The sequence below is a fragment of the Saccopteryx leptura genome, chromosome 2 (assembly GCF_036850995.1).
Source record: "Saccopteryx leptura isolate mSacLep1 chromosome 2, mSacLep1_pri_phased_curated, whole genome shotgun sequence".
Lineage (NCBI taxonomy): Eukaryota > Metazoa > Chordata > Mammalia > Chiroptera > Emballonuridae > Saccopteryx > Saccopteryx leptura.
In genome coordinates this window covers 1400256-1427221 of record NC_089504.1, presented here as the reverse complement: position 1 = coordinate 1427221, position 26966 = coordinate 1400256, and the positions used below count along the sequence as shown (strand labels likewise).

Below are 26966 nucleotides of genomic sequence, written 5' to 3'. Positions count from 1 at the left end.
GGACTCAGCCCTGGGCATTTAATTTAAGTGTGTCGATGAAAAAACCGGCCACATGCTGAACCTGACACACTCGGGGTGGGGGGTGGGGGAGGAGCTGCCTGGTGGCCCTGCAGACTCAGGGGCCTAAAATAACCACACAGGATGGTCTGAAAGTAAAACTGGCTAACTGAAAGCAGTTCAAGTCAGGGAGTCCTGTCCCGGGGTGGTCTTTTTCTCTAACAAAGGTCTGTGCTGAGCTTCAGGGAGACTGTCTGTTATCTTTTTGCATAACATACCTGACAATATACCCCTAAAACGGGAGAGCAGTCTTCTTCTCCTGCCCCTCAGGGTCCAGCCACCCGCCCAGAGCAGAAACCACAAGTCCCCTCCTTGTTATTATCGTTCATGTTCATTGTTAACAATTAACTATCCTACCCGCGTAGGTGAAAGAAGTCTGTGTCTATACGTTTTACTTTCTAGCCAATCCCAGAGACACCCCCCCTTGCCTTCTCCCACCTCCCTAATCTATCGCCCACGGATGTCATGTGACCTCCTTACGTCTTCCCCTTTGGTTCCGATATAAAATAAGGGGTGAAACCACCGCTTTCCAGAGCATCTCCTCTGGAAATCCGTTGAGATTTCACTTCCTGGCAGTTGCCAGTTTGGCTCAAATAAACTCCTAAGAATTCTTACAGGTTTTGGACATGACTTATGTTGACAAGCGCCTCCTGGCAACGTCCACTTCGATGTCCCTCCGCCCACCCAGGTAACCACGTGCGGGGCTGGGCTCAACATGCTTCCCACCCTCACCTTCTCCTCCTCCTTCCAGCGGTGGCACAGCTGTGTGCCCTGTCACCCAAGCTGGGAGCGCTTCTGTGGTTTTGTTCTTATTTATCTCACCCCACCCCACGCCCTGCTGGCCCAGGGTCTCTTCTGTCCTAAGACTGTGTAATGGTCAGCACTTCTATCTCCTGCATAGAGAACCCCATTCCCAGGACAGTCTCCTGGTCGCCTACTTTTTCAGTGAGTGGCGGGTCTGAAACTCACGGCGGCAGTTATACTACTCACAGAAATTAGGGGATATTTCAAATTGACCATGAAGCTATTGAAATATCCCCTAATTTTTGTGAGCAGTATAGTAAATGCTGGACTGAACAAACTGAATTTGGATGTGGCCCTAATGATCATCTGGGGAAACTGAGGACAGCTGTACAAACCAGTGTGAAGAGTAAATGCCTGCAGGTGACAGGTGCTGGGATGGGCTCCCCATCTATCTAGACCAGCGGTTCTCAACCTGTGGGTCGCGACCCCGGCGGGGGTCGAACGACCAAAACACAGGGGTCACGTAAAGCCATCAGAAAATACATATTTTATTTTAATGTAAAGCCAGAAGCCAGGGCCGGAGCCACTATCAAAGCAGCCCGGCCCATGCAGGTTCGCATTGGATTCGGACAGTCGGTAAAGAAACAATGGAGCCAAAAACTGATGAGCCATAGTCTTTAATTCTAGCTTGCACCCGGCGGGCAAGTAAAAACACACACTGGGCTCCAAAACCCAATCACATTCAGTGCTCACAACGCCACTGACTTATCCGAGTTTCCTAGAATCAAAGGTTTCTAGCTCACCAGACTTATTCTCCTCAGTTCCCCATCTCCTTCCTTATCCCAGATACAAACTCTGTACAAACTGGCTTCTCACTCAACACTCCGCCATCTTGGCTGCTTCTCCTGGCCTCCTCCACGTGCTCCCTCTGCTCTAAATGTATTGTATAATAAATATGTATTTTCCGATGGCTTTAGGTGACCCCTGTGTTTTGGTCTTTCGACCCCCGCCGGGGTCATGACCCACAGGTTGAGAACCGCTGGTCTAGACGGCCAGCCTCCGAGAACAGGACCTGTGTCACATTCATCTTTGCTCAGTCAAGTTTATTTATTTATTTATTTAATTTATTATTTTTTTTCCTTATTTTTAGTGAGAAGTGGAGAGGCAGTCAGACAGACTCCCACATGCGCCCGACCGGGATCCACCCGGCATGCCCACCAGGGGGCGATGCTCTGCCCATCTGGGGCGATGCTCTGTTGCAACCAGAGCCACTCTAGCGCCTGAGGCAGAGGCCATGGAGCCATCCTCAGCGTCCAGGCCAACTTTGCTCCAATGGAGCCTCGGCTGCTGGAAGGGAAGAGAGAGACAGAGAGGAAGGAGAGGGGGAGGGGTGGAGAAACAGATGGGCGCTTCTCCTATGTGTCCTGGCCAGGAATCGAACCCAGGATTTCCACACGCTGGGCCAACACTCTACTACTGAGCCAACTGGCCAGGGGGCCTCTGCTCAGTCAAGTGTTTTTAAATGAATAAAATGAGTGAGTGTGGGTCAGTCACCCGATCAGGGTCTGGCCCAAACTTCAGCACTGATATCTGTTGCCCCACAGGAAGCAAGTGCGCTGAGTCCCTGGGTAGCTTCCTTTCCTGTATGTGCCCACAGCCTGCTCTGAGTGTAAGTCATACATTTCCAGGTGCTGCAGCTGCTGCTGCCGGTTGTGTGGGGAACTCACCTTTTTTAAAAAATATTTTTTATTTATGGGTTGATTTTTTTTTTATGGGTTGATTTTTTAAAGATATTTTCTCGCAGTATTTATTTTTTTTATTGTTATTATTTTTAGTATGCATGCACGAGAGAGAGGCAGACAGAAAGACAGACAGACAGGAAGGAAGAGAGATGAGAAGCATCAACTCACAGTTGCAGCACCTTAGTTGTTCATTGACTGCTTCTCATATGTGCCTTGACCAGGCAAGCCCGGGGTTTTGAACAGGTGACCTCAGCATTCCAGATCAACCCTTTATCCACTGTACCACCACAGGCCAGGCTTATGGATTGATTTTAGAGGGAGCAGAAGGGAGAGAAGGAGAGAAAACATCGATTTGTTGTTCTACTTATTTACACATTCATTGGTTGATTTTTGTATGTGCCCTTACTGGGGATTGAACCTGCAACCTTGGCATATCGGACAACACTCTAACCAACCGAACTACCTGGCCAGTGCTGGGGAACCCCATTTTGAGAAACTCTGCTCAAGAGCAGGGCCTCCCCCCAAACACACAGTAGCAGCCACATATACAATTTAAAATTTTCTAGGAGCTAGCCCTTGACAAAGTGTAAAAAAACAGGTGACATTAGTTTCAGTATATTTTACTTAACCCAATACCCCCAAACTATTATTTCGACATGTAGTCAATATAAAAAATGTTATTTTACTTTTTTTTTTCCTGCTAACTCTCAGCGATCTGGTGTGTATGTTACACTTACAGCCCATCTCAAAACGGGCCAGCCAGCAAGCTCAACGGTTCCGCGTGCCTAGTAGCGGCTCTGAGTTGCAAAGCGCGGGCAGACAGGTGCGGGGAAGAAGGGGCACGGCAAAAGAACTACATCTCCCGGCAAGCTCCGGGGCGCACACTCTGACGCACTTCCGGCGTGGCGGCGGCGGGAACCAGGCGGCCCTCGGAGAACCACACGTCCCGGCCTGCCCGAGCGCGCTCTGACGCACTTCCGGCGCAGCGGCGACAGCGCGCCCCCGGCGGCTGGGCGGCGGCGGAGCGAGACGGCAGATCAGCCGGCTGCGAGTGACAGGCGGCCGGGCGGGTGACGGAGCCGGGGCGGGGCGGCGGCGGCGGCGGCGGCGGCTTGAGAGCGAGCGAGTGAGCGAGCGCGGGGGCGGCCTGGCCCCGCCCCCGCCCCGGCTCCCGCCCCGCCCCGCCCGCCCTGCCCGGTGACCTTCAGGGCCCGGGCGGCGGGCGCAGGCCCGGGCGGCGGCGGCGGCGGCGCGATGTTCGTGCAGGAGGAGAAGATCTTCGCGGGCAAGGTGCTGCGGCTGCACCTCTGCGCGTCCGACGGCGCCGAGTGGCTGGAGGAGGCGACCGAGGACACCTCCGTGGAGCAGCTCAAGGAGCGCTGCCTCAAGCACGTAAGGCCGTCCGTCCCTCCGTCCCTCCGTCTCTCCGTCCGTTCCTCCGTCCGTCCCACCGTCCCTTCGTTCCTCCCTCCGTCCCTCCGTCCGTCTCTCCGTCCCTCCGTCTCTCCGTCCATTCCTCCGTCTCTCCGTCCGTCCCTCCGTTCCTCCCTCCGTCTCTCCGTCCGTCCCTCCGTTCCTCCCTCCGTCTCTCCGTCCCTCCGTCTCTCCGTCCATCCCTCCGTCCGTCCCTCCGTTCCTCCCTCCGTCTCTCCGTCCATCCCTCCGTCCGTCCCTCCGTTCCTCCCTCCGTTCCTCCCTCCGTCTCTCCGTCCATCCCTCCGTCCCACCGTCCCTTCGTTCCTCCCTCCGTCCCTCCATCCCTCCGCCCGGCTTGGAGCAGCGCCTCCCGCCGCTTTTCTCTGCCACCTCTCTCCCCGATCCCCCCCAGCACCTTCTAGACGCTCCTGCCCGCCCCGGACCCCGGGCCCCGGGCCGAGCGCTCTGCCTGCCCGCCGTGTCCTGTAACTCACACACCCCGGGGAAGGGAGGAGCCGAACGGGAAACAGGCTCGGAGAGGCGCCGTCGCCGCGAGCAGCGGGGCCGCCTGCTTTTCCAGCGTGGGTGCTTTCTTTGCTGTTGGGGGGTGAGGTTCCTGATTTTTTTCTTTTTTCAGCAGCCCCCCACCCCCACCCCCAAGAGCTGGGAATGGCCCGGGAGGAAGAAGGGACCTGCCGGGTTTTGGGGAGGTCACTTGCCCGTCCAGTCTGGCCCCCTTGCGGAGCTGGCCCCCTTGGAGCTGTTTCCTGTGCTGGCTGGCGAGCGGGCACGCAGGCTTGGGGACCTGGCCCAGCCACCTGTGCCTCTGAGGCTGGAACCACTTAAAATAGTGCCCCGCTTTCCTCTGGCCTTTATAAGTGGATGAAGAGGGGTCACCGGTCCAGGGAGAAGGATCTCCAGGCCGGGGGAGCCACCGTTGTTGAAGTTGATTCATGGGAAATAACTCCCTGGACGCTTGGTTCCTTCGGTTGCTCATGTGGGCGCCAGTTCTTGGTGGCTTTATCTCTGTAAGCCTCTCCACCCAGTAAGGTGAGGTGACATCTGTCTGTGGCTCTGGCTGCCGTAAAGAAACTCTACACCTTAGCTGGTTGTCTTGTTTCCTTGTCAGAGGCTCAGTGAAAGGAGGCCTCAGCCTTCCGGTGGGGATTCCGTGTGACAAGTGAGACTTGGGTGCTTGTGACAGGTGTTTTGTTAAAATGATACTAAGCATTCTCTCCAGGGGTAAACTTGCAGTTGTGGTCACTACCCAGAGATGCTTTCGGAAGAGTCGCTTTCGTGAGGACGGCTCTTGTGTTCTGTTGCTGTCAGGGGACGCGAGCAACAGTGCTCTCTGTCTTGGCCTCCATGGAGGAGTCACACATCCAGGAGGGGCTCATGCCCGAGGGGTGGGGACGTTTTGGCCACTCTTTTGGTTTTCCTCTGATCCAGTCAGTGCAGTTTCACCCTCTCAATCACCACTGGACAGCCCTAGGCTAGAAGGCTGGGGGCTCCGTGGGCCCCTGGACTGTGAGAGCCAAGCACCTAGATGCTGTGTGTCCCGTCCCCCCCCCAGTAAGGAAGCTTTCTGAGGGTGGCTTTTCAACCACATGGCCCGGCAGGCTCCCAGCGGGCTCCAGAGAAACCTGTGGTTTTAATGGAATACAATGGAACTAGATTGGCAGTGCAGAACTGCAGGGACATGCGTGCCACCTGCCAGGCAGACAGGGGAGTCTGTCCCTGTGGCATTTATTCTAACTGATTTACATGACTGTTATAATGTTATCTTATGACGGGGAACAGGAAATGAAAAGTGATTGATCCACAGATGGGGTTAATTAGACAGCCCATCTCGGTAAGGTAATTATTTTGTATCTGATATTTGGTATTCCAGCCAGTATTGAGATGTATCATTTGGGATTTTGGGGCAGTATCCTAACTGTAAAGAGAGACTTTCTTCTGCTCGGCAGTCTCTCCAGGTGTAGAGGAAATGCCCTGCCCAGGGGAGTTTCACACCCAAAGAGCTGACATAAGTCAGAGTCCTGGAACTGAGCCGTCAGAAAGTATTTCTGCCTCCTCGCCCGCCCGTCTGCCAGAGGCCTTAGGTAGCGAAGGGAATTCTCACCTTGTGCACTTGAATGTTACCCTGATGCAGGAGTGAGACCGGGTGTCTGAGCTCCTGGTCCTCCTCCCAGGGGTCCCGGGTGCTCGCAAGCTGGTGTCCCCTTTTCCTCCTCCCGCCCCTCTCCTGGCTATATTGCTTTATTAAGGAGGGTTCATCTCTTCACTCTGAAAGATAACGCCGTTGTGGCCAGTCCCTCTGGTTGTACACAAATGGGCCATCGCCATGGTGGTCTCTAGCTTCTGTCACCTGGGAGGACAGGAAGGGACAAAGACAGTCATCTTGTTCACAGTCATCCTTGCGGTTCACAGGAGCGTCATGGTTTTAAGAAAGTGACACCGCCGCGGTGTTTCTGTGTCTGGTGAACTTCCATGGCATTGCAGCAGGTGACTGGTGCCTGCGAGTACGGCTGGGGGCGTGTCTTAGGTCACGTGAGGGTGTACCTTCAAATGACCAGTTACACGAAGCGTCAGAGAAACTCCAACTCCGTTCAAGGGGAGAAGCCGGTTCAGTAGGTGACCGGGCTTCCCTGCCCCAGCCCTGGGCCTGGTGGGGCACCTTGTGGCTGTACCAGGTTTGCTCCCGCTCCCGCCGAGAACAGGCCAGATGAAACTGCCGGAGGTCGTGTGGGGACTCACGCGGGCACGTTTGCTCCGGGCACGCTGGGGATGTGTTGCAGAGCATGGTTTTTTTTCAGGAACCAGTCTGAGGATCGTTTTGGAAAATTGTGCCTCATCAACTGTCTTCTGAACTTGTCAAATCACAAGCCTGCACATTTGGGAATGAGAGGAAGCACACCCAGTGTTTCTGGGAGCAGAGCCATTGTCGAGTTCTAGGGAAGGGGCGGCGGGTCTCTGCTGTTGCGATGTTGGACGTGTGTCTTACTCCGGGCTGACCGCCCCTCCCCAGCCAGTTTTATGGGCACGTATGACGTGAAGCCTCCATGATCCTCGGCCTGTTTCAGCGTTAGGTAACTGGAAATTCTAGTTGTTCTTTAAATGCCAGGGCTGAGAGGTGAGGCACATGCTCAGGTTTTCTTCTTTCCTGGTAAGCGGTTGTGTGTGCTGCTCTCTGAGCCTCTGCACGGCCGAGGTGGCTGGCGAGGACCCTTCCTGTAGGGAAGGGCGCCAGGACCGCAGGGCTGCGGTGCATCCTGGGTGTTGCCGTGAGGACCCCGAGGCTGCGGCGCCTCCCAGATGTTGCTGCAGTTGCCCTGCAGCCTGGACAGAGCTCCCCTCCTCGGCTGCAGCCGCCAGGTGCTCAGAGCCCGGGGAGTGGAGCGCGGCTGTTTCCTGAGCGTCTTGCACCATCTGACTGGGGAAGCAGCAGGGAGACACTCCCTCCGTGGTAGGAGCTGAGGGGTGTGGGCCTGGGCTGCGGAAACCTCTGTGGGTCTTACCTGGAGAGTTCAGGTGTGCCCACTCCGCTCAGCCCAGGCTCTGGTGGCCAGGTGGGTGCCGCTCGTGTGTGGACATGTCGTCCACACACCGTGCTCCACAGTCTCCATGCCTGGCTCTCAGCATTTGCTCGCTCCTCACAGAAGGCTGAACAGCCGGGCAGTCAGAGCCAAAGCCCGTCACTCGGGGACGGTGTGGACGCATGTCACGCAGACAGCGTGGCGGTGTTACAGGAGGCCCCGTGGGGGTGGTGAGCAGGGTCCCACGGGGGACGGCAGGGACCTGGGTGCTGGCTGGAGGGTGTGTGTCAGGAACGTGCTGCTGGCTCTGTCCCACTCATGCTCAGACCTGTGGATGAGGCTCCACCCTGTCCCGTCCCTCCACTGCCTTCCAGGACCCTGGTCAGTGAGACGCCCTGTGTGTCCACTCTCAGCTCACAGAGAGCGCCCCAGTGGCACTGGTGGCGTTGGGGTCTCTGGCTGTCGCTTGGGGAGCCAGGGATGAGCGGACCCCGGGCTGTTGGGTTCTGCTGCCTGTTAGAGGCCCGTCCCCTGGAGCGTGCTCCCTGTGGACCAGCCCTCTCTCCCTGCCACGTCTCTCTCGCTCCCTTCCTGTGCCGGAAAGAGAAACAAGGACAGACCATACTTAGATCTTCAGGTTTCAGGACACAAGGGACCTGCTATTTTCATCTTTAAATTACTCTTCAGATTTTTCCAGACAAGAGGGAAGCAAATCGGGTTGCCACTAATTACCAGCAGGGTGTTTGCTGTTGAGCTGCAGCCCTAGCTCAGGAGTCCTCAGGGGCTGCTGGACAGATCGCTGGTCAGGGGGACTGGGCTGTGGCGTTTTCTTTTTTTTCTTTTTTTTTTTTTAAATTTTTTATTTATTCATTTTAGAGAGGAGAGGGAGAGAAAGAGAGGAGAGACAGAGAGAGAGAAGGGGGGGAGGAGCTGGCAGCATCACCTCCCATATGTGCCTTGACCAGGCAAGCCCAGGGTTTCGAACTGGCAACCTCAGCATTTCCAGGTTGACGCTTTATCCACTGCGCCACCACAGGTCAGGCGGCTGTGGCGTTTTCATTTGGCTTCTGTCATTGGCTGGGATTCTTTGAGTTCATTTATTACTTCATTTCTTAGGTAGTAAGAGCCATTAAATTCCTGCTGTGGCTTGGGGTGCCAGGCTTTCTATCAGTAATGTTACCAGTTACTTATTTTCTATCTCAAAATGTTTGATTTTTTTTTCCCAGTGTGCTCCTGGGAGCTTAGAAGACCCCAAAAGCGTCACCCATCACAAACTAATCCACGCTGCTTCAGAGAGGGTGCTGAGCGACACCAAGACCATCCTGGAAGAGAACGTCCAGGACCATGGTGAGAGCCCGCGGGTGGGCGGCAGGGGGAGCGGCCAGCGCAGAGGCCAGGCGCCCCGCGCGGTCAGTGTGCGGTCAGTGTGCTCCTGGGGCGAGCGCAGGGCCGGGCCCTCCTGCCCGGGCTGAAGCCCAGCGTGCGCGCCCAACAGAGCATCTGTGAGGACCGCAGACATGGGCCCAGGCACGGCAGCGTCCGGCTCAGCAGACAGACGTGGACTGTCTTTGTAGTTCTGTCCAGAGCAGAAGGCAGGTCCCGTGTCAGGCTGCGGGCAGTGCTGACGGCCGTCTGGGCGTCCGGGAAGGCCTCTTCCTGCACAGCCGTCCCTCCAGTCAGTCTCTGCTTTCTGTCCGGAGGCATTTGGGGAGGGAACCTTGGTATTCTCTTTCTCATTCAGAGGATAGTTTTGATTCTGGATTCCCTTACGTAATCTGTTTTGAAAACACTGGACGTGTTTATAGGCCTCCACTGAGTGTGATGATCACGCTCAGAACCAGGGGGAGCTGACCCCTGCTGTGGGCTGTGGCTAAACACACCTCCAGCCTCACAGCCTTCCAAATGGTCCACTGTTGTGATGTCCACAACATCATGCAGGATTTCCACCAGTTTCTGCATGGCTGTCACAGCTGGGCTGGGTGGGCCTCCTGGGCCACCGGTCACCGTGGTGACCTGCAGCCGGGTTCTCGCCGTGCCTGGAGCCTAGACGTGAGCCAGGGGCATGCAGACGTGAGAACAGGGAAGGGGGGCGTGCACAGACGCCCTGTTTCGGAGGCACCCCGAGGGAGCCCCTGCCTTCCTGTCCTTGGGCCATTGGCTATTTTGTGGACATAAAACATTAACCAGGTTGGGGGACATATTTTTTTCTAGATGTCTTGTTGTTGATAAAAAAGCGTGCTCCATCTCCACTCCCGAAGATGGCTGATGTCTCAGCAGAAGAGAAGGTGAGTCTCAAAGTTTGGAATTGGAGATCTTTGTTGGTAAAAGTCTCCCCCATTTAAGGTTTTCAGAGACAAGCAATCTCTATGCTAGTTGTTCACAGACCAGGCAGTGTGGGCATGGGGGGTTTTCTGTCTGGGCCCAGCTGGGCGACCGAGGCCTGTCCTGGTTGCTGACACTGGCCACTCCTGGGAAACCCGGCTCTGTCTAGGGCTGGAGCAGAGAGGAGCGCGGGCGTTCTGGTCGGGTCTGCCTGTCGTGTCCCGAGCCTGTGCTGGCAGAAAGCTCAGGGTGTCGCCCAGAGCCGCCTCACAGAACAAGGAGTGGGCGTGCGGGGGCAGCGAGGGGCACACAGGTCTGTCTTAAAGGGGCAGCCACATTCGTTTCACTTTTCCTTCCTGATCTTCAGGTGCAAAGTTTCCTACTCCTGCTCTGAGGTGCCAGGGGGAGCGGTCGCCCAGAGAAGGCAGGCCCGACGGGGCGGGGCCTTGGGCGGAGTGGGCGGGGCACTGCTCAGAGTCTGGGGACGGGAGGCGGCGAGGGAGGGGCGCCTTTGGGCTCCTGCTGCCCTCTTATCTTCGGCCCCAGCTGGCCCCAGCGCAGGGGCGTAGCCCATCTCTGAAGGCAGACCTGGGCCTGCCTCTGCCTGCCCCAGGGGCCGCTCCGGGGAGCCTCTGGGAGCTGCCTGGCTGGACGGCTGCTCTCGGCCTCCACCGGGCTCTCTGTCCCTCACGGCCCCCTTTTCCCCACGCAGACGTGCAGAGTGAATGTGGGGAGAGGCTCGTAGCCCCCTTTCCCCGCGCAGACACGCAGAGTGAATGTGGTGAGAGGTTAGTGTCTAGTTTTGTGAATTTTTATTAATTTTAACTGAAAGGACACGCGTTTAGTTAATTTTTTTTGAGAAGGGAGAGAGAGAAAGAGAGAGAAGCATCAACTTATTCCACTTAGTTGTGCATCTACTGGTTGCTCCTCATACATGACCAGGCTCCAACCAGTGACCTCGGCACTCAGGGACGACGCTGTGTGCACTGTACCACCAGCCAGGGCTGACACGTGTCCTTCAAGACTCGGCTAGTATTGTCACTCTCCTAGGAGAGTGGGTGGCCTCCATCCCACCGGAGCCTCGCACCCTGTAGGCAGGCACCCCCTCAGGCCTTTTAGCTGTTTCTTAAATATCTCTGTTCCTGGTTTCTGAACGTTTCTCGTTTCTTGGAAGTTCGAAGATCGGTGTCACGCTGTAGGCTTTCTGACGATCTGGGTACCCCCCCCCCCACCGCCACCAGTGTTAGATTGTGATGTTGGCTGAAGAAAAGTTGAGTGTTCCATCGGTGTTGTTGTATAAGTCTTGTTTCCTGCTCTGAGTAAAGCCTGCTCAGATTATCGTTTTTGTATAACTTACTTTTTTCAACTTTTTACTTATTGATTTTAGAAAGAGGAAGGGAAAGAGAGAAAGAGGAACATCTGTTCCTGCGTGTGCCCTGACCAGGGATTGAACCAGCAACCTCTGTGCTTTGGGCCAGTGCTCTAGAGTCTAGACAAGCGAACTGCCTGAGCAGGGTGCACAACTCCCTCTCTTCCTAGAGTCAGAAGTTGCCTCATTGTTTTGTTTGGTTTCTATAAGCTTATCACTGATTTTTTTCAAATTCTTGGCCACAATGGGTAAACCCCTCTGAAAATGGGGTCCCAGGCACAAGGCCCTGCCAGCCCCACTTCCCGGACACACCCTGCAGGTCCATCTGGTCTAGGAGCGTCCAGACCTGCTGTGCAGCCCGGGCCTCCCTGCCCTGAATTGCTCCAGTGCCAGGGTGCTGTGTCCTCCAGGTCTGTGCACCGGGGCGCTGTGTCCTCCAGGTCTGTGCACCGGGGCGCTGTGTCCTCCAGGTCTGTGCACCAGGGCACTGTGTCCTCCAGGTCTGTGCACAGGGCGCTGTGTCCTCCAGGTCTGTGCACCCCACCTTGCTACAGGCTTCCTGGCTGAAACAGCACGGCTCCCAGGTGCTAGGTCAGCAGTCTGGGTGGCTCACTGGCCACCACTCGGGGTCTCCGGAGTACAGGTCCAGGGTCAGCAGGTCAGCGGTCCTCCCTGGAGGCTCCAGGAAGGGTCTACTTGGGCTTTTCCAGGTGGTTGGCGGAACGTGGTTCCCACAGTTGTGGGCTGAGGTCTGGACTCTTTCTGGAGCGGCCGTGCCCCTTGCCACGTGGCCCCTGTACCTGCAGGGCTGGCAGCAGAAGCTCCTGTGTTGAGTCCCTCTGCCAGGAGGGCCAGTGTGGTCAAGACAGGCCCAGCCAGAGGCACCTCTACTCGGAGCGGGCTGTGCTGTGTGACATGGGTCCGTCCTGCTCACGTCTTCTGTTCCTCCGGGCGTACACAGAGCCCTCCCCGTGCACGCAGCTCCCAGAGAGAATGACTTGGTTCTGGGTCAGCGCTCTGACAGGTCCTGCCGTCTGTGCTCCCTTGTTCCCTCCTGACTCTGGCTACGTTTCTGTGTAGAGGAAACAAGAACAGAAAGCCCCGGACAGAGACGCCATAGTCCGAGCCACCGCCAGCCTGCCCTCCTGCAACATGGACCGGGCCGTGGTCCAGACCAGCATGAGAGACGTGAGTGTGGCCGGAGGCCCCGCTGCGGCCGGCACTGTGGTCGTAACTGTGGTGGGGGCACCGGCACTGTGTGGGGCTGTCCCCAGAGGGGATGGGGCAGAGGTTCTCACAGGCACTGGGGAGGCTGGGTGGAAGAGGTGCTGGAACCCTGTCCTTTCTGCAACTTTAAATCTCAAGTTGTTTTTAAGTAAAAGAATATAGGCCCTGGCTGGTTGTCTCAGTGGTAGAGCATCGGCCTGGTGTGCAGGAGTCCCGGGTTCGATTCCCGGCCAGGGCACACAGGAGAGGTGCCCATCTGCTTCTCCACCCCTCCCCCTCTCCTTCCTCTCTGTCTCTCTCTTCCCCTCCCGCAGCCAAGGCTCCATTGGAGCAAAGATGGCCCGGGCGCTGGGGATGGCTCCCTGGCCTCTGCCCTAGGCGCTAGAGTGGCTCTGGTCACGACAGAGCAACACCCCGGATGGGCAGAGTATCGCCCCCTGGTGGGCGTGCTGTGTAGTTCCCGGTCGGGTGCATGCGGGAGTCTGTTTGACTGCCTCCCCATTTCCAATTTCGGGGGGGGGGAATATATATAATATATATAAAAATAAAAGACCGTGAAGGCAGGACTGGAAGGGTAGGTGCTTCCGGAAACGCCTGCGTTCTCTCCTGAGTTGGGCAGAACCGTGGGTGGAGGCCTGACAGGGTCTCGGCTGCCCAGCTGTGCAGGGTTGTCAGTGTGGAGCAGAGGTTCCCGTGCCCCAGGGACCCGCCAGTGCTCAGCGCCGTGCCTGCCAGAGAGGGGGCGCCCGCCTAGTCTGAGAGCCACGGACGCTCAGGGGGAGCAGCAGGCCTCTCTCGGGGTCTCTCCAGAGAGCTGCGTGTAGACCAGGCCCTGAACTCTGGCCTGTACGTCTGCTTGCGTGGTGTCTCCCACGGTGGCCGAGGCTGGTGGTGCGACGGGCAGCTGACTCCCAGTCTCGTGCACGGTACGGGGCCAGTCCAGGGCTGTTCTGACTTTGTCCCCAGCAGGCTCCCCTCCCATGTCAAGAAGCTGGACTGGCTGCAGGGACAGTGCTTGTATTGATCACCCTGCAGCCAGCGAGAGGGAGAGACTGTCTGGAGCCCGTGGTCAGCCTGTCGTCTTCAGCTGTTCGCCTCCTCAGCCAGGCTGAGGGATGTCCCCGTGTTCTGTGTCACCAGCCCTGTGCCCACGCCCCTTCCCCTCCTTTCCTGAGCAGTGTGTTTGTGCCCTCTCGCCCCCTCTCGCCCCCTCTCACCCCCTCTCACCCCCTCTCACCTGCGTCATCCTCAGTCGCTCCTGACGTCCCTGAGTGAAGAGCAGCACAATTGGACTCGCAGATTTGGGGCCGAAAGGGGGGTGTGGCTGCAAGTGCCAGTGGCCTTACTGGGCATTTGTGACGTGAGGCCCTTTCTGCTTCCCTGCAGTTCCAGACGGAGCTCCGGAAGATCCTGCTGTCCCTCATCGAGGTGGCCCAGAAGCTGTTAGCCCTGAGTCCCGGCGCTGTGGAGTTATTCACGAAGGCCAACGGTACGCGTGCGTGAGCCTGGGAGTGGCAGGACCCCGCCCCCCGCGCTCACCGCGTCTGGGTGTCCATCTTCCACGGCCCTAACCCGGAACAGTCCAGGCTGTGTGTCTCTGCGTTCAGTTGATGCAGCGAGCGAGCTGTTACCCTGCTTCCTGTTTGTGCCAGTGAGAGCTGACGGCCGTGCCTCAGAGTTTCTGGGGTTCAGCGGTCACCACAAGCGTTTGGTGCTCAGACGAGGCCCAGAGCTGCCAGGGGCCTGGGAAGCACCGTGCAGGGGGGGGGCCCTGTGGGGGCCTCAGCAGCCCTTGTCTCCCCCGCAGCGATGCTGGACGAGGACGAGGAGGAGCGCGTGGATGAGACAGCCCTGCGGCAGCTCACGGAGATGGGCTTCCCCGAGACCAGGGCCGTGAAGGCACTGCGGCTGAACCAGTACGTCGGCCGCCTCCTGCCCTGGTGCAGGCCCTGGGGCTGGGCTCCTGGGTCCCTCTCCCCACCACCGCAGTCACGTCCCTCCACCCCACGTCCCCTTGCCGAGCAGTTTGTGGTGTGTCAGTAATCTTAAAGGGATGCTTGTAACTCAAGTCCCGGCCGTAACCGGACCAGGCAGCTCAGTGTCCAGGACACAGATCGGCTCGCTCTGGCTGGGGCGGGATGGAGTGCTGGCTGTGCACATTCTTGCAGGCCGCTGCTCTGCGAGACTCGGAGTGAAGCCCGTTCGTAGCAGGGGTGCTGACGCCCGAGGTGGGTGCATGTTCTCGTAACAGCCTCCTGTGTTAGTTACTCGTCTCTATGACGACGTTCAGACCAACGACCACCTGTCGGCCGAAGGTGGGCAACGGCCACGTTCTGTTTTGCGTTGGTCCCGAACTCTCACGTGTCCCTTGCTGTCAGTTCCCTTTGTGAGGAAGTGAGTTTCTGTGTTCTGGCCCTAGCCTTGGGGAAGTTTGGGGCAAGGGCCAGAGTGTCATATGCAGCCATGTGCAGGGGTCAGCCGCTCATGCTAGAGAAGCCATTAAAACTGCAGGGGCTTTTCTGGGGGTGTCGGGAATAAAAGGCCCTCGGGGGTGCTGGAACATCTCTCGTTACCTTTCAGCATGTCAGTGCCTCAGGCCATGGAGTGGCTGATTGAGCACGCGGACGACCCCACCATAGACACACCGCTTCCCGGTCAGCCCTCGGTGGACGTGGGGGGCGCCGAGGCTTCTGCCGAGGCTTCTGCTGAGGCGGCTGCTGGCTCCAGCGAAGGTGACGAGGAGGCCAGAGACGAGCTGACGGAGATCTTCAAGAAGATCCGGAGGAAAAGGGAGTTCCGGGCCGACTCTCGGGTACGTGTCACGGGCGTGGGTCCTGCCAGGTAGGCCCGCTGTTTCCCCACGGCGGCTGCAGTGCCCGGGCCACGTCACTGACCCTGAGCTGAGCCGGCCAGCTCTGGAGAAGGTAAAGCTGGGTCAGGCCTGGGGGTTCCTCGCTCGAATCCAGGCGGCTTAGTTTGCTCTGAGCAGTTAGTCACACGTCTGAAGGCCCCGTAGATTCTTGTTGTGTTACAAGTGCCCGAGAGCCGTGGGGGTTGATGGGCGAGGCCGGGACCCCACACTGCGTGGGACTGCCTCGTGGGGGGCGGGCGCGGGGTCTGCTGCAGGACGGCCCTGAGGTCCAGGACCCGTCCGGCTGTGCGTGGCAGCTCTTGCTGTCACCCCATTTCTAACACTCTTGTGCTCCTCCTGTTGTTCCCGACCCTGCTTTTTTCTGAGGCTTCTGTTCTCCCCGGGCACTGTGCCCCTGAAGCCTGGCTCCTCTCACACGGTGGGTGTCAGCTCCTGTCCTCGAGTTCAGCCTTGCTGGGAGCAGCCCTGTGTGAGACTCCACTGCAGTCCGCCTGTGGCTTGTGTTTCTGTGGGAGTCCCGCATGGCCCGCTTGTTCAGGGGCCACCTTCATACAGATCTTCCGGGCGGGGCCCCTGGATCACAGTGTGATCTGACCCCTGCTCTGGGGTGGCCTCTCCCCTGCAGAGGCACGTGCTGTGTCCAGCTCCTCTTCCCTCCCACTAGCTCAGCTGGAGCCCCCTGGTCAAGGCACGTACGAGAAAGTAATCAATGGTCTATGGCCATACCACCCTGAGTGTGCCCGAACTCATCTGATCTCAGAGAAAGCAATTAATGAACTAAGGAGCAGCAACTGCAAGTTGATGCTTCTCTTCTCTCTCTCTTTCTCTCTTCCTGTCTGTCTGTACCTGTCTGCCCCCCCACTCACTAATAAAATAAAATAAAACATGGCATGACCTGTGTCAACGCAGTGGATAGAGCACCAACCTGGAATGTAGAGGTCGCTGTTTTAAAACCCTGGGCTTGCCCGGTCAAGGCACATACGAAAAGCAACTACGAGTTGATGCTTCCTGCTCCTCCTCCCACCTTTCTCTCTTTCCCTCTGTCTAAAATCAATAAATCTTTTAAAATACAGTGGTACCTTGAGATACAAATTTCATTCTTTTTGTAACTGACCTCGTAAGTCAGTCAACTCGTATCAAATTGCCGATACTGGACCCGTGCGCCAACTAGCGGCAACTTCCTGAATCATGACTCGTATCTTGGAATTTTGCTCAGATCTTGAACAAAAATACGGACCGAGTCGCAGCTCGTATCTTAAAAAAATTCGTATGTTGGTCTGTTCGTATCTCAAGGTGCCGCGTATGTGAGTTTAAAGACAGGAAAGATGTGGCCCTGGCCGCTGGCTCAGTGGTGGAGCGTCGGCCCGGCATGCAGGAGTCCTGGGTTCGATTCCCGGCCAGGGCACACAGGAGAAGCGCCCATCTGTTTCTCCACCCCTCCCCCTCTCCTTCCTCTCTGTCTCTCTCTTCCCCTCCTGCAGCCAAGGCTCCATTGGAGCAAAGATGGCCCGGGCGCTGGGGATGGCTCTGTGGCCTCTGCCTCAGGTGCTAGAGTGGCTCTGGTCGCAACAGAGCGACACCCCAGATGGGCAGAGCATCGCCCCCTGGTGGGCGTGCCAGGTGGATCCTGGTCGGGTGCATGCGGGAGTCTGTCTGACTGCCTCCCCGTTTTCAGCTTCAGAAAAAAAAACAAAAAAAACAGGAAAAACGTGAAGAAATCCCCTATTTTCCACAAGTTACTGTGCCGTTTTGTCTGCACCAACGTTGGGTTTGCTCACGTGACCTGTCACTAGTATTGCCCCTGCTGGACGGCAGGCCCTGGGTGAGCTGTGCAGGCCGTGGAGAGGGTCTGTCCCCACGACCTCGGGGACGGGAAGGCGTCTGGCTGCCTCCGGCCCCATGGTGAGCAGCGTCCCTGCCCCGGCCTCGCTGGTCTTGTCTTGCCCGGGGCAGACGCCCTGCACCTCCCTGGCTGTAGTCCCTGCGCGGTCCTGACGCCCGTGAGGAGACAGATAGGTCCCCCTGGGGAGCGGGCTGGCTGCCGGGTCCCAGCCGGCGTCAGGGGGCCTGTGCTTCTCCTCCAGGCTGTCATTTCCCTGATGGAGATGGGGTTTGACGAGAAGGAGGTCATAGACGCCCTGAAAGTGAACAACAACCAGCAGAATGCCGCCGTGAGTACCAAGCAGGCCGCCGCCTGGACTGCCACGCCGTCCCCACCCCGTGGTGGGTGGCCGTCTCTGAGGGTGACGCACAGGTGGCTGTGGTATTGCTTTTGAAGCATAACACAGGGTAGAGGGTTCAAGTTGTATAAAACTTTTGAAATACTGAGGGGATTCAGGGCTCTGCCTTCCTAAAAAAGTGCATGTTCTCTGAGTGTGACCAGCGATGATCAGCCTCCTCGTCTCATGGCACACGTAAACTAATTACTAAAATTCTACGGCGTGACAGGATAGATACCTTTTTGCTGATCTGATAAAAAAGATATAGTTTTGATTCCTTCACACTGGATGGCTATTACTGTGTTGTCTGTCACCATTTTTCATTTGACAATCTAAGGGAAAAGAGGTCAGTGCCCCCCAGTTAAATACTGCACGTTTTAGCACTTTCTGCGGCACACAATTTAAGAATTGCTGCATCAGACGAGTTCTGAGGTCGAGTCCTGTTCTGTGACCACACACACCGGCTGCTGTTGGCACTACCTGGGGGCTGTGCTCAGTGGAGGGCCGGCGACGTCCCTTCTGGGTGACGAGCTGGCGGTCACACGAATCAGAGCGAGTGGCTTTGCTTCAGACCTGTGTGGACTCACTGGTGAGCTGCATGGCCCTCTTGCGCCAGGGCTGCATCCCATGTGTTTTTTACTTCCCAGACTCCCAGCACTCTGGGCAGCTGCGCGGGCATCCCGGGGGTGCAGTGACCGGGCAGCTGCAGCGGAGCCACAGACTGGGAAGCCAGGGGGCATTTGCTTCCTCAGCGGGCCTGTCCTGTCGCGCAGCCTGTCTGCCGGCTTGCCGTCATGTAGAGGTCGCTCCCGGTAGCGCGGCGCTGCATTAGGTGGTGGTGGCAGGTCCAGAGCAGCTGACGGCGCCTGTTCGTGCCTTGCAGTGTGAGTGGCTGCTGGGGGACCGGAAGCCGTCTCCAGAGGAGCTGGACAAGGGCATCGACCCCGACAGCCCCCTCTTCCAAGCCATCCTGGATAACCCCATCGTGCAGCTGGGCCTCACCAACCCCAAGACACTACTGGGTACGTGCGCCTGCTTCCTGCTGGGGGCGGGGCGGGGCGGGGCGAGGGGAGGCGGGGCGGGCTGCCGGGAGAGTGCTGTCCCAGAGCGATAGGCGCTGGCGCACGCCTGCTGCCTGCCAGCCGAGCCGACTCTGTGCCCTTGAGTCTCCTCCGCGGGGCTCCTGCCCGAGTCCCTGCAGGGCTGGAAGTCAGGTTCTGCTGGCAAAGATTATGATTCTTGGGTATGTGTCTGCTGGCGAAGGGCGGGCTCCTGCGCAGGAATCCATGCGCTCTGAAAAACCAGATAGAGGGGTTAGCAGGTAACGGGGCTGGCCACACCCTGCGGCCACACCCCACGGGCCACACCCGTCACTGGAGGCTTTTTTGAGTCGGCATTTCCTGACAGGGACTTTGGCATTTTTTTTTTTTTTTTTGTATTTTTTCTGAAGTTGGAAACAGAGAGGCAGTCAGACTCCCGCATGCGCCCGACTGAGATCCACCCGGCATGCCCACCAGGGGGCGATGCTCTGCCCATCTTGGGGCGTCGCTCTGTTGCGACCAGAGCCACTCTAGCGCCTGGGGCAGAGGCCACAGAGCCATCCCCAGCGCCCGGGCCATCTTTGCTTCAATGGAGCCTCGGCTGCAGGAGGGGAAGAGAGAGACAGAGAGGAAGGAGAGGGGGAGGGGTGGAGAAGCAGATGGGCGCTTCTCCTGTGCGCCCTGGCCGGGAATCGAACCCAGGACTCCTGCATGCCAGGCCGATGCTCTGAGCCAGCCGGCCAGGGCCACTTTGGCATTTTTTTGCTTGCAAAATATACGTACAGAAGTATATAATGTATATATAGTTTTGATAACTTGAAGGAATAATAGTAAAACTTACAAGCATGCACCTACCATTGGTGTACAAATGGAACTACTTTAAAAAGCCAGGACCATTCCAGGCCCTCCAGAGCTTCTGGGTGCCCTGACCGTCCTCTCTCCGCAGTGCCCAGATCCCGAGTGTCCCCCGTCTGGCAAGCCCTGTGACCGTTTGCCGTCCTCCAGTGTGCCGGGAAGGCCTCCCCGAGCAGCTGCGCCCTGGCCGCGCTGTGCCACTGGCCGGGGCGCTCACGCTGCTCCCTCACACTCACTGGGGCTTGGTGGCCCTCACGCCCGCCCCTGGGCACACACGCGGGTCGCTTCGAGCAGGGCTGCAGGGCCAGGCAGGTCTGTGCGGCCTGTGTTCTGGGAGGGGAGAGGAGGTGCTCAGAGCCCTGCCTCTGTCAGGCGGCAGCCCTGGCACGTGGGTGAGGGCACACGCTGCTTGGCAGGCGCAGGGGTGTGTGTCTCTACCATCTCTCCGGGCTTCAGAGCTCCCAGGACCTCAGCTCTGGAAGGCCTTCGGCTCGTCTTGCAGCCTCTCCTCCACCAGGCTGTCGTCCTCCCTCCTTCAGTGAGCCCCTCCCCCTCGTGCGGGCTGCACGCGGCTCCTTCCCCGTGTCCGCACTGTGAGTACGGTGCCAGCCTCTGACCTCTCAACTCAGTGGGCGGAAGTCCTGTGTCTTGTTTATCACACGGACCCTGCAGTGAAACCCTGCCGTCCCAGGGGCAGGACGGTGCGTGTGTCCCAGGAGCAGGACGGTGTGTGTGTCCCAGGGTCAAGACGGTGCGTGTGTCCCCGGGGCAGGACGGTGCGTGTGTCCCAGGGGCAGGACGGTGCGTGTGTCCCCGGGGCAGGACGGTGCGTGTGTCCCAGGGTCAGGACGGTGCGTGTGTCCCCGGGGCAGGACGGTGCGTGTGTCCCCGGGGCAGGACGGTGCGTGTGTCCCAGGGGCAGGACGGTGCGTGTGTCCCCGGGGCAGGACGGTGCGTGTGTCCCCGGGGCAGGACGGTGCGTGTGTCCCCGGGTCAGGACGGTGCGTGTGTCCCCGGGTCAGGACGGTGCGTGTGTCCCAGGGGCAGGACGGTGCGTGTGTCCCAAGGTCAGGACGGTGCGTGTGTCCCAGGGGCAGGACGGTGCGTGTGTCCCAGGGGCAGGACGGTGCGTGTGTCCCCGGGTCAGGACGGTGCGTGTGTCCCAGGGGCAGGACGGTGCGTGTGTCCCAAGGTCAGGACGGTGCGTGTGTCCCCGGGGCAGGACGGGGCGTGTGTCCCAGGGGCAGGACGGTGCGTGTGTCCCAAGGTCAGGACGGTGCGTGTGTCCCAGGGGCAGGACGGTGCGTGTGTCCCAGGGGCAGGACGGTGCGTGTGTCCCCGGGGCAGGACGGGGCGTGTGTCCCAGGGGCAGGACGGTGCGTGTGTCCCAAGGTCAGGACGGTGCGTGTGTCCCAGGGGCAGGACGGTGCGTGTGTCCCCGGGGCAGGACGGTGCGTGTGTCCCCGGGTCAGGACGGTGCGTGTGTCCCAGGGGCAGGACGGTGCGTGTGTCCCAGGGGCAGGACGGTGCGTGTGTCCCAGGGGCAGGACGGTGCGTGTGTCCCAGGGGCAGGACGGTGCGTGTGTCCCAGGGGCAGGACGGGGCGTGTGTCCCCGGGGCAGGACGGGGCGTGTGTCCCCGGGGCAGGACGGGGCGTGTGTCCCAAGGTCAGGACGGTGCGTGTGTCCCAGGGGCAGGACGGTGTGTGTGTCCCCGGGTCAGGACGGTGTGTGTGTCCCCGGGTCAGGACGGTGCGTGTGTCCCAGGGGCAGGACGGTGTGTGTGTCCCCGGGTCAGGACGGTGTGTGTGTCCCCGGGTCAGGACGGTGCGTGTGTCCCAGGGGCAGGACGGTGCGTGTGTCCCAGGGGCAGGACGGTGTGTGTGTCCCCGGGTCAGGACGGTGTGTGTGTCCCCGGGGCAGGCAGTGAGGCCAGGGCCTCTTTCTTTGTAGACAAAGGCTGCACTCAGCGTGTGTCTGCTGCTGAGTGCACTTCCTGCCCTGGTCCCACTGGCGGGTCCTCCGTGCCCTCTCCTCTCTGACCACCGCCTGGGCTCTGCCCACAGCCTCTTCGGAAGGCTTGTCCTTGGGCGCTCTGCCACGGCGGTTGTGACAGCTGTCGGTCTGTTTTAACTCTGAAGACGTGTTTGGTCCCTTGAGGAAGTTCCCTTTCCCGGCAGTGTGGCTGCTGCGTTTTGAGTCTTGTTACTGCGCTTCCCATCCGAGGCTATCACTTTGTGGGGCTCTGCGTCAGTGGACCTGAGCCAGGGCTTTGTCACCTGTGGTGGCACAGCAGGGCCTTCCAGGCCCGTGGCTGTCACCCCCCCCCGCCCACACCCCCTGTGGTCTCGGAACCCCCAGTGAGAGGGTCTGCTCTGAGGTCCCGCCCGGCGCCCGGTGTCTCTGCGGTCACACAGTTCCCTCCAGCTCCTGTCCAGACTCGTCTGATACCTTGTTAAAGTGACCATTATAATTTTAAATGAAGTGAAATATTCACAATAGGAAATTTGGAAATGCAGGAAAGAACGAGGCCGCAAGGAGACATAGCCTCTGCCCTGCCGGGTCCCGAGGTCCGTGTGGCCTGTGTTCAGGGGCAGCACAGCCCAGTGCTCACGATGCTTCTGTTCCCAGCACGTTGGTGCCTCTCCTCCGGTCCTCACCGCTCTGAAAGCAGGAGTTTGCAGTGGGTGCGAGCATCGTGTGCTCTGATGACCCCCACAGCATTCTGTCCCCGTGCCACACGGCATGTCCTGCTGTCCTTGTCACAGCAAGTCGAGTACGTCTGTGCTGGCCACTGTGAAGAGGGGCTCAGGTCCACTGACACGGAGCCCACAAGGGGACAGCCTTGGACAGGTCCACTGACACGGAGCCCACAAGGGGACAGCCTTGGACAGGTCCACTGACACGGAGACCACAAGGGGACAGCCTTGGCTGGAAGAGCCGTCACGGTGACGCGCAGTCAGGACTCAGAACCCAGCGGCCACCCTGCCGGGAAAGGGCACTCGAAACCCAGCGGCCACCCTGCCGGGAAGGGGACTTCCTCAAGGGGCCAAACACGTCTTCAGAGTTAAAACAGACCGACAGCTGTCACAACCTCCGTGGCAGAGTGCCCAAGGACAAGCCTTCCGAAGAGGCTGTGGGCAGAGCCCAGGCGGTGGTCAGAGGGGAGAGGGCACAGAGGACCCTCCAGGGTGACCACTGGCACTTCTCGGTCACACCTGCCTCTGTTTCCCGGGCCTACTGTGTGAATGAATGTTTCTCCTCTGTCACAGGTGCAGACTCTAGATTTGCACTCTTGACTGTGTGCGACGCGTTCTTGAAATCCACAACGTGCGGCACGCAGAGGAAGCCCTTCCTCGGGCGAAGGCCACCCCTGTGGTTTTTCATGTTGATCTGTTCTGTCTTTCTGCTCAGCTCTCTCCCTTCCTGGGCCTCTTCTGCTGTTGCTGGAGCAAGTGGGGCTCGTTCCGGCCGAGTCCGGAGCTGGCCTCTCACCTCGCAGTGTCCGCGCTGTTGCCACTCTTTATACAGCACTTTCCTGGTGCCACGCTGTCTCTCTAGGTCCTCTAGCTAGCTGATACTTTCAACCGGTTTCCAGGGGGGGCTTTAATCAGGAGGACCCGGCTGATTGTTCTCAGGCCGGGAGGGTTCTCAGGTCATGAGCAGAAGGGGCCGCGGTCCCATGAGACCCTGACCAGCTGGGAACTCCTTGAGGACATGCCTCCCGTGGGGCCCGTGAACAGGGGCCCTGGGCCCTGGGCGGTGGGGCGTGTGCTGAGCGACGGCATCTGGGAGACCAGCCCTCCTGTTAGCCAGCGCTGCCATGGGTGGTTTTTGGGAAAACAAGTTCAGAAAACCAGAGTTTTCATTTTAAAGAGCTGCCCAGTTACATTTTTAATGTGCTGGGGGTTTTTTTGTATTTTTCTGAAGCTGGAAACAGAGAGAGACAGTCAGACAGATTCCCGCATGCGCCCGACTGGGATCCACCCGGCACACCCACTAGGGGCGACGCTCTGCCCACCAGGGGGCGACGCTCTGCCCATCAGGGGGCGATGCTCTGCCCCTCCGGGGCGTCGCTCTGCCACGACCAGAGCCACTCTAGCGCCTGGGGCAGAGGCCAAGGAGCCATCCCCAGCACCCGGGCCATCTTTGCTCCAATGGAGCCTTGGCTGCGGGAGGGGAAGAGAGAGACAGAGAGGAAGGAGGGGGGTGGGTGGAGAAGCAAATGGGCGCCTCTCCCATGTGCCCTGGCCGGGAATCGAACCCGGGTCCCCCGCACGCCAGGCCGACGCTCTACCGCTGAGCCAACTGGCCAGGGCCTAATGTGCTGTTTTTTTAAAGGTTTTATTGATTTTAGAGAGAGAGAACGAGGAAACGAGATCATAGTTGCTTCACTTTAGTAATTCACTGATTGCTTCTTGTAGGTGCCTTGGGGTTTCAAACCAGCAACCTCAGCATTCCAGGTCGACACTCTATCCACTGCACCACCACAGGCCAGGCTGTGTGCTTTGTCCTTAAAGTCGTGTTCTTAAGAACAATTTGAGTTTTCCTATTAGATGTATTTGTGACAATATCTTTATATGTTAGGCTTTTCCTCATCTCATTACTTTGTCAGGCGGGATTGGAAGTGGAATGATGAAGTCACAGGCCCTGCTTTTTATTTTTCATTGTTCAGGGAAGGGGGGGGGAGAGAGAAGCGGCCATTCGTTGTTTCGTTTAGTAGTTCCATTTAGTTGTGTGCTCATTGGTGGTTTCTTGTACATGTCCTGACAGGAGGTCGAACCGGTGACCTCTGGCATGTCAGGTCGACATTTTACCCACTGAGCCACCCTGCTGGGGCTGGCCTGGCTTTTCTTTTTCTTTTTTTAAATTTATTAGTTGACTTTAGAGAGAAAGGAAGGGACAGAGACAGAAACACTGATTTGCTTCTGTATGTGTCCTGACCCAGAATCAGACTGTCAGCCTTTGCATATGAGGGTGGCGCTCTGACCAGTAACCAGCCGAGCAAGCCAGCCAGGGCTGCCCTGACTGTTTTTAAGATTCCCGATAGCTGTTGCCAGATTTCTTTCCGCAAGCGTGTGCATACACGTGTGCGTGTGCACGTGCGTGTGTGTGATCTGTGCAGGTGCACGGGGGTGCCGTTGCTCAGGCACCTGCTCTGTTCTCCCTCCAGCGTTTGAAGACATGCTCGAGAACCCACTGAACAGCACCCAGTGGATGAATGACCCAGAGACGGGGCCGGTCATGCTGCAGATCTCCAGAATCTTCCAGACCCTGAACCGCACATAGGCGGCACCTGCACTCTCCACTGCCCCGGCGGCCAGCCGGGAGGGGGACGTCCTGGATGGGCCCTCTCAATTCTCAGCCAGCATGAAGACACCCGGCTCCGCTGGGCTGAGGAGGGGACAGGGGCCAGGCGGGAGGGGACCCAGCCTGGAGCCCACCCGTTAGCCCGGCCCCGATTGTCCTGCTTCAGTCTTACTGCTTAGACTCTCCTGTGCCACGGTGCGCCACGGCCCAGCCTCACCAGTGTTTACAAACAGGTGGTGTGTGGGGAGGGTCGCCCCCCCCAGGGGTTCTCTGGGCTCTTGCGATGCTACTTGAACGGACATAGGCGCTGCTTGTAGAGTCACCTGCTGTTGGGCGGAGGGCATGCTGCAGTCCACAGCGTCCACCTCAAGCACACTCAGATAGAGGACTCAGAGACAACTCTGCTTCCAGAATAAACCCCTTTCCTGTCTCCTCTGGCGCTGTGATGATTCTAGCGCCAGCGAAGCAGCATGTTTGCGTTCTTGGTAAAGTTAGCAGCACACCACTTCCCTGGGCCGCGCCTCTTCAACGTTGGGTTGGCAGAATCTCGTGTTTTCGTTGGCGCTGAGGGACCAACGGTCACTGGAGCCGGGTGCACCATCCCGGGTCTCCAATGGCAGAGCTGGAGCACCACCAGACTGCCCCGCCCTGCCTCTGGCTGCGGGTTAAAAAAAGCTACCTGGAATGTAATGTAGAATGAGAAAGCAAGTCTCTTCTTTTTTTTTTTTTTTTTTTTTTAACTGTGTTCATTATCACTTAAAGCAGTTGGTTGTTAGACATGTATTTTTTTTTTTTTTAACTTCTCTCTGGAAGCAGCCCCACCCTGCCTGACCCGCGCCTGGGCTTGCTGGGCCGTGAGCAGGTGTGGGGACCACAGGGAGCCTGAGTCTCGGCCATCTCAGCTGAAGGAGATTGGGAGGAAGATGTTCTTTTCACTGATAACTTTCTTCCATTGTTCTTGAGATTCAAATGGAAAACTTCCGGACAGAGATACTGAAATAATTTTTAAAGGTCATGACTCTCCCATCTCCTATGAGGCTGTGGTAATCTGGACGCTGTTATCTGCTTGTGTCTTTGTGTGTCTTCTTCAGGGCCCTGCCCTGCTGGGGTGTGCCACTCCCCAGAAGCGTGGGGGGTGAGGGGGGTCTGAGGGGCTGAGCGGCTCTCAGACTCAGGGAGAAGCGAGGCTGGTGGGGGGCGGGGCAGCGTGCGGACGCAGGGGCTGGCCTGGTCTCAGCGAGATGGCCGACCTCGGCTCTCATATGACACTGTCGGAGCAGCTGTTGTCTTTGGCTGAAGAACTCCCGTACCTCTCACACACCTGGACATGGAGCAGAAGTTTCTGGCCTTGGTGGCCAGCCCCCCTCCAGACGGGTTGCCCAGAAGCCCCAGCAGCCCCCCACTTCTGGTGCTGGGCCAGCGCCAACGGGAGCCGCCAGTTGACGCTCAGACCTGGATCCACTCCCTGTCGCCTCCACGTTGCCATCTGCCATACTCGAAGTGGCAGTGGGTGACAGCGGGGTTTGAGGCCTGGTGGCCGTCGGAATGTCCCCCCGAATGGCCCTCCCTACATACCCTGTCCCCATGAGAACTGAGGGGCTAGTTAGAGTCGAATGGGCCCCAAAGAAGTGGGAGCATCTGCCAGGTCGACAGAGATACAGCCCCCATGGGTGTATCTGCAGAATTCATCCTTTTCGAGAGCATTTTGTCTCCAAAATTCAGATGGTCCCAAACAAAGGGGCTGTAGCAAGCAATTCTGCCCTGGTCACTTGTGTTCCAGGGGCAGCTTAGTGTGAGAGATGTGGTAATCTGGCCAGAGTCGGTGTTCCAGAAAGTACTGGCCCTGACCACAGGGCTGGGAGACCCCAGCATTGGGCTTGGGGTGACGGGGACTTGGCACACACGCTGACATCCACTCCAAGGCATCCTACCCACCCATCCCGTCCTGCCACGAGGGCTGGAGCCCAGGGCCAGCATGGGGCTCTGGCAGGAAGCAGTTCCATTGCCCAGTCGCCAGCCACTCGGTGGCAAGTGTGCAGCATGAGGACCGGGCAGCCTGGAGGGCCAGGCAGGAGGCAGCCCCTGCTGGTCTCAGAGAGGAGCTTGTGGGGAGGCACAGGGAAGTCCTGGGGTTACCTGTCCCCAGAAGCCTGGGGACTGGTTCATCTGGGAGGTTGTCTGGAGCACGGAGGAGCCAAACAGCCCATCCGCCGCCCCCCCCCCCCACATACATGCATGGGGTGGGGGGGAGGTGGCAT

General features: G+C 58.4%; 1 protein-coding gene across 1 annotated transcript; it reads left to right on the top strand.

Annotated features, from left to right (window-relative positions):
• Window positions 1–3627: 3627 nt before the first annotated feature.
• On the top strand, window positions 3628–25138 carry UBAC1 (UBA domain containing 1). Its single transcript, XM_066366677.1, has 10 exons — window positions 3628–3935; window positions 8722–8842; window positions 9707–9780; window positions 12267–12374; window positions 13800–13902; window positions 14221–14329; window positions 14994–15225; window positions 17370–17456; window positions 18388–18526; window positions 24572–25138. Exons 1-10 carry the CDS (start codon window positions 3798–3800, stop codon window positions 24685–24687), a joined length of 1227 nt encoding a protein of 408 aa, XP_066222774.1. The 5' UTR covers window positions 3628–3797; the 3' UTR covers window positions 24688–25138.
• The last annotated feature ends 1828 nt before the right edge of the window (window positions 25139–26966 follow it).

Excerpts from the sequence above, each read along its gene's own strand:
- UBAC1 (XM_066366677.1), top strand. The coding sequence starts at position 3,798 with ATGTTCGTGCAGGAGGAGAAGATCTTCGCGGGCAAGGTGCTGCGGCTG. Across the intron at positions 13,903-14,220 it reads GTTATTCACGAAGGCCAACG|CGATGCTGGACGAGGACGAG; the intron begins GTACGCGTGCGT and ends TCTCCCCCGCAG. Across the intron at positions 14,330-14,993 it reads AAGGCACTGCGGCTGAACCA|CATGTCAGTGCCTCAGGCCA; the intron begins GTACGTCGGCCG and ends GTTACCTTTCAG.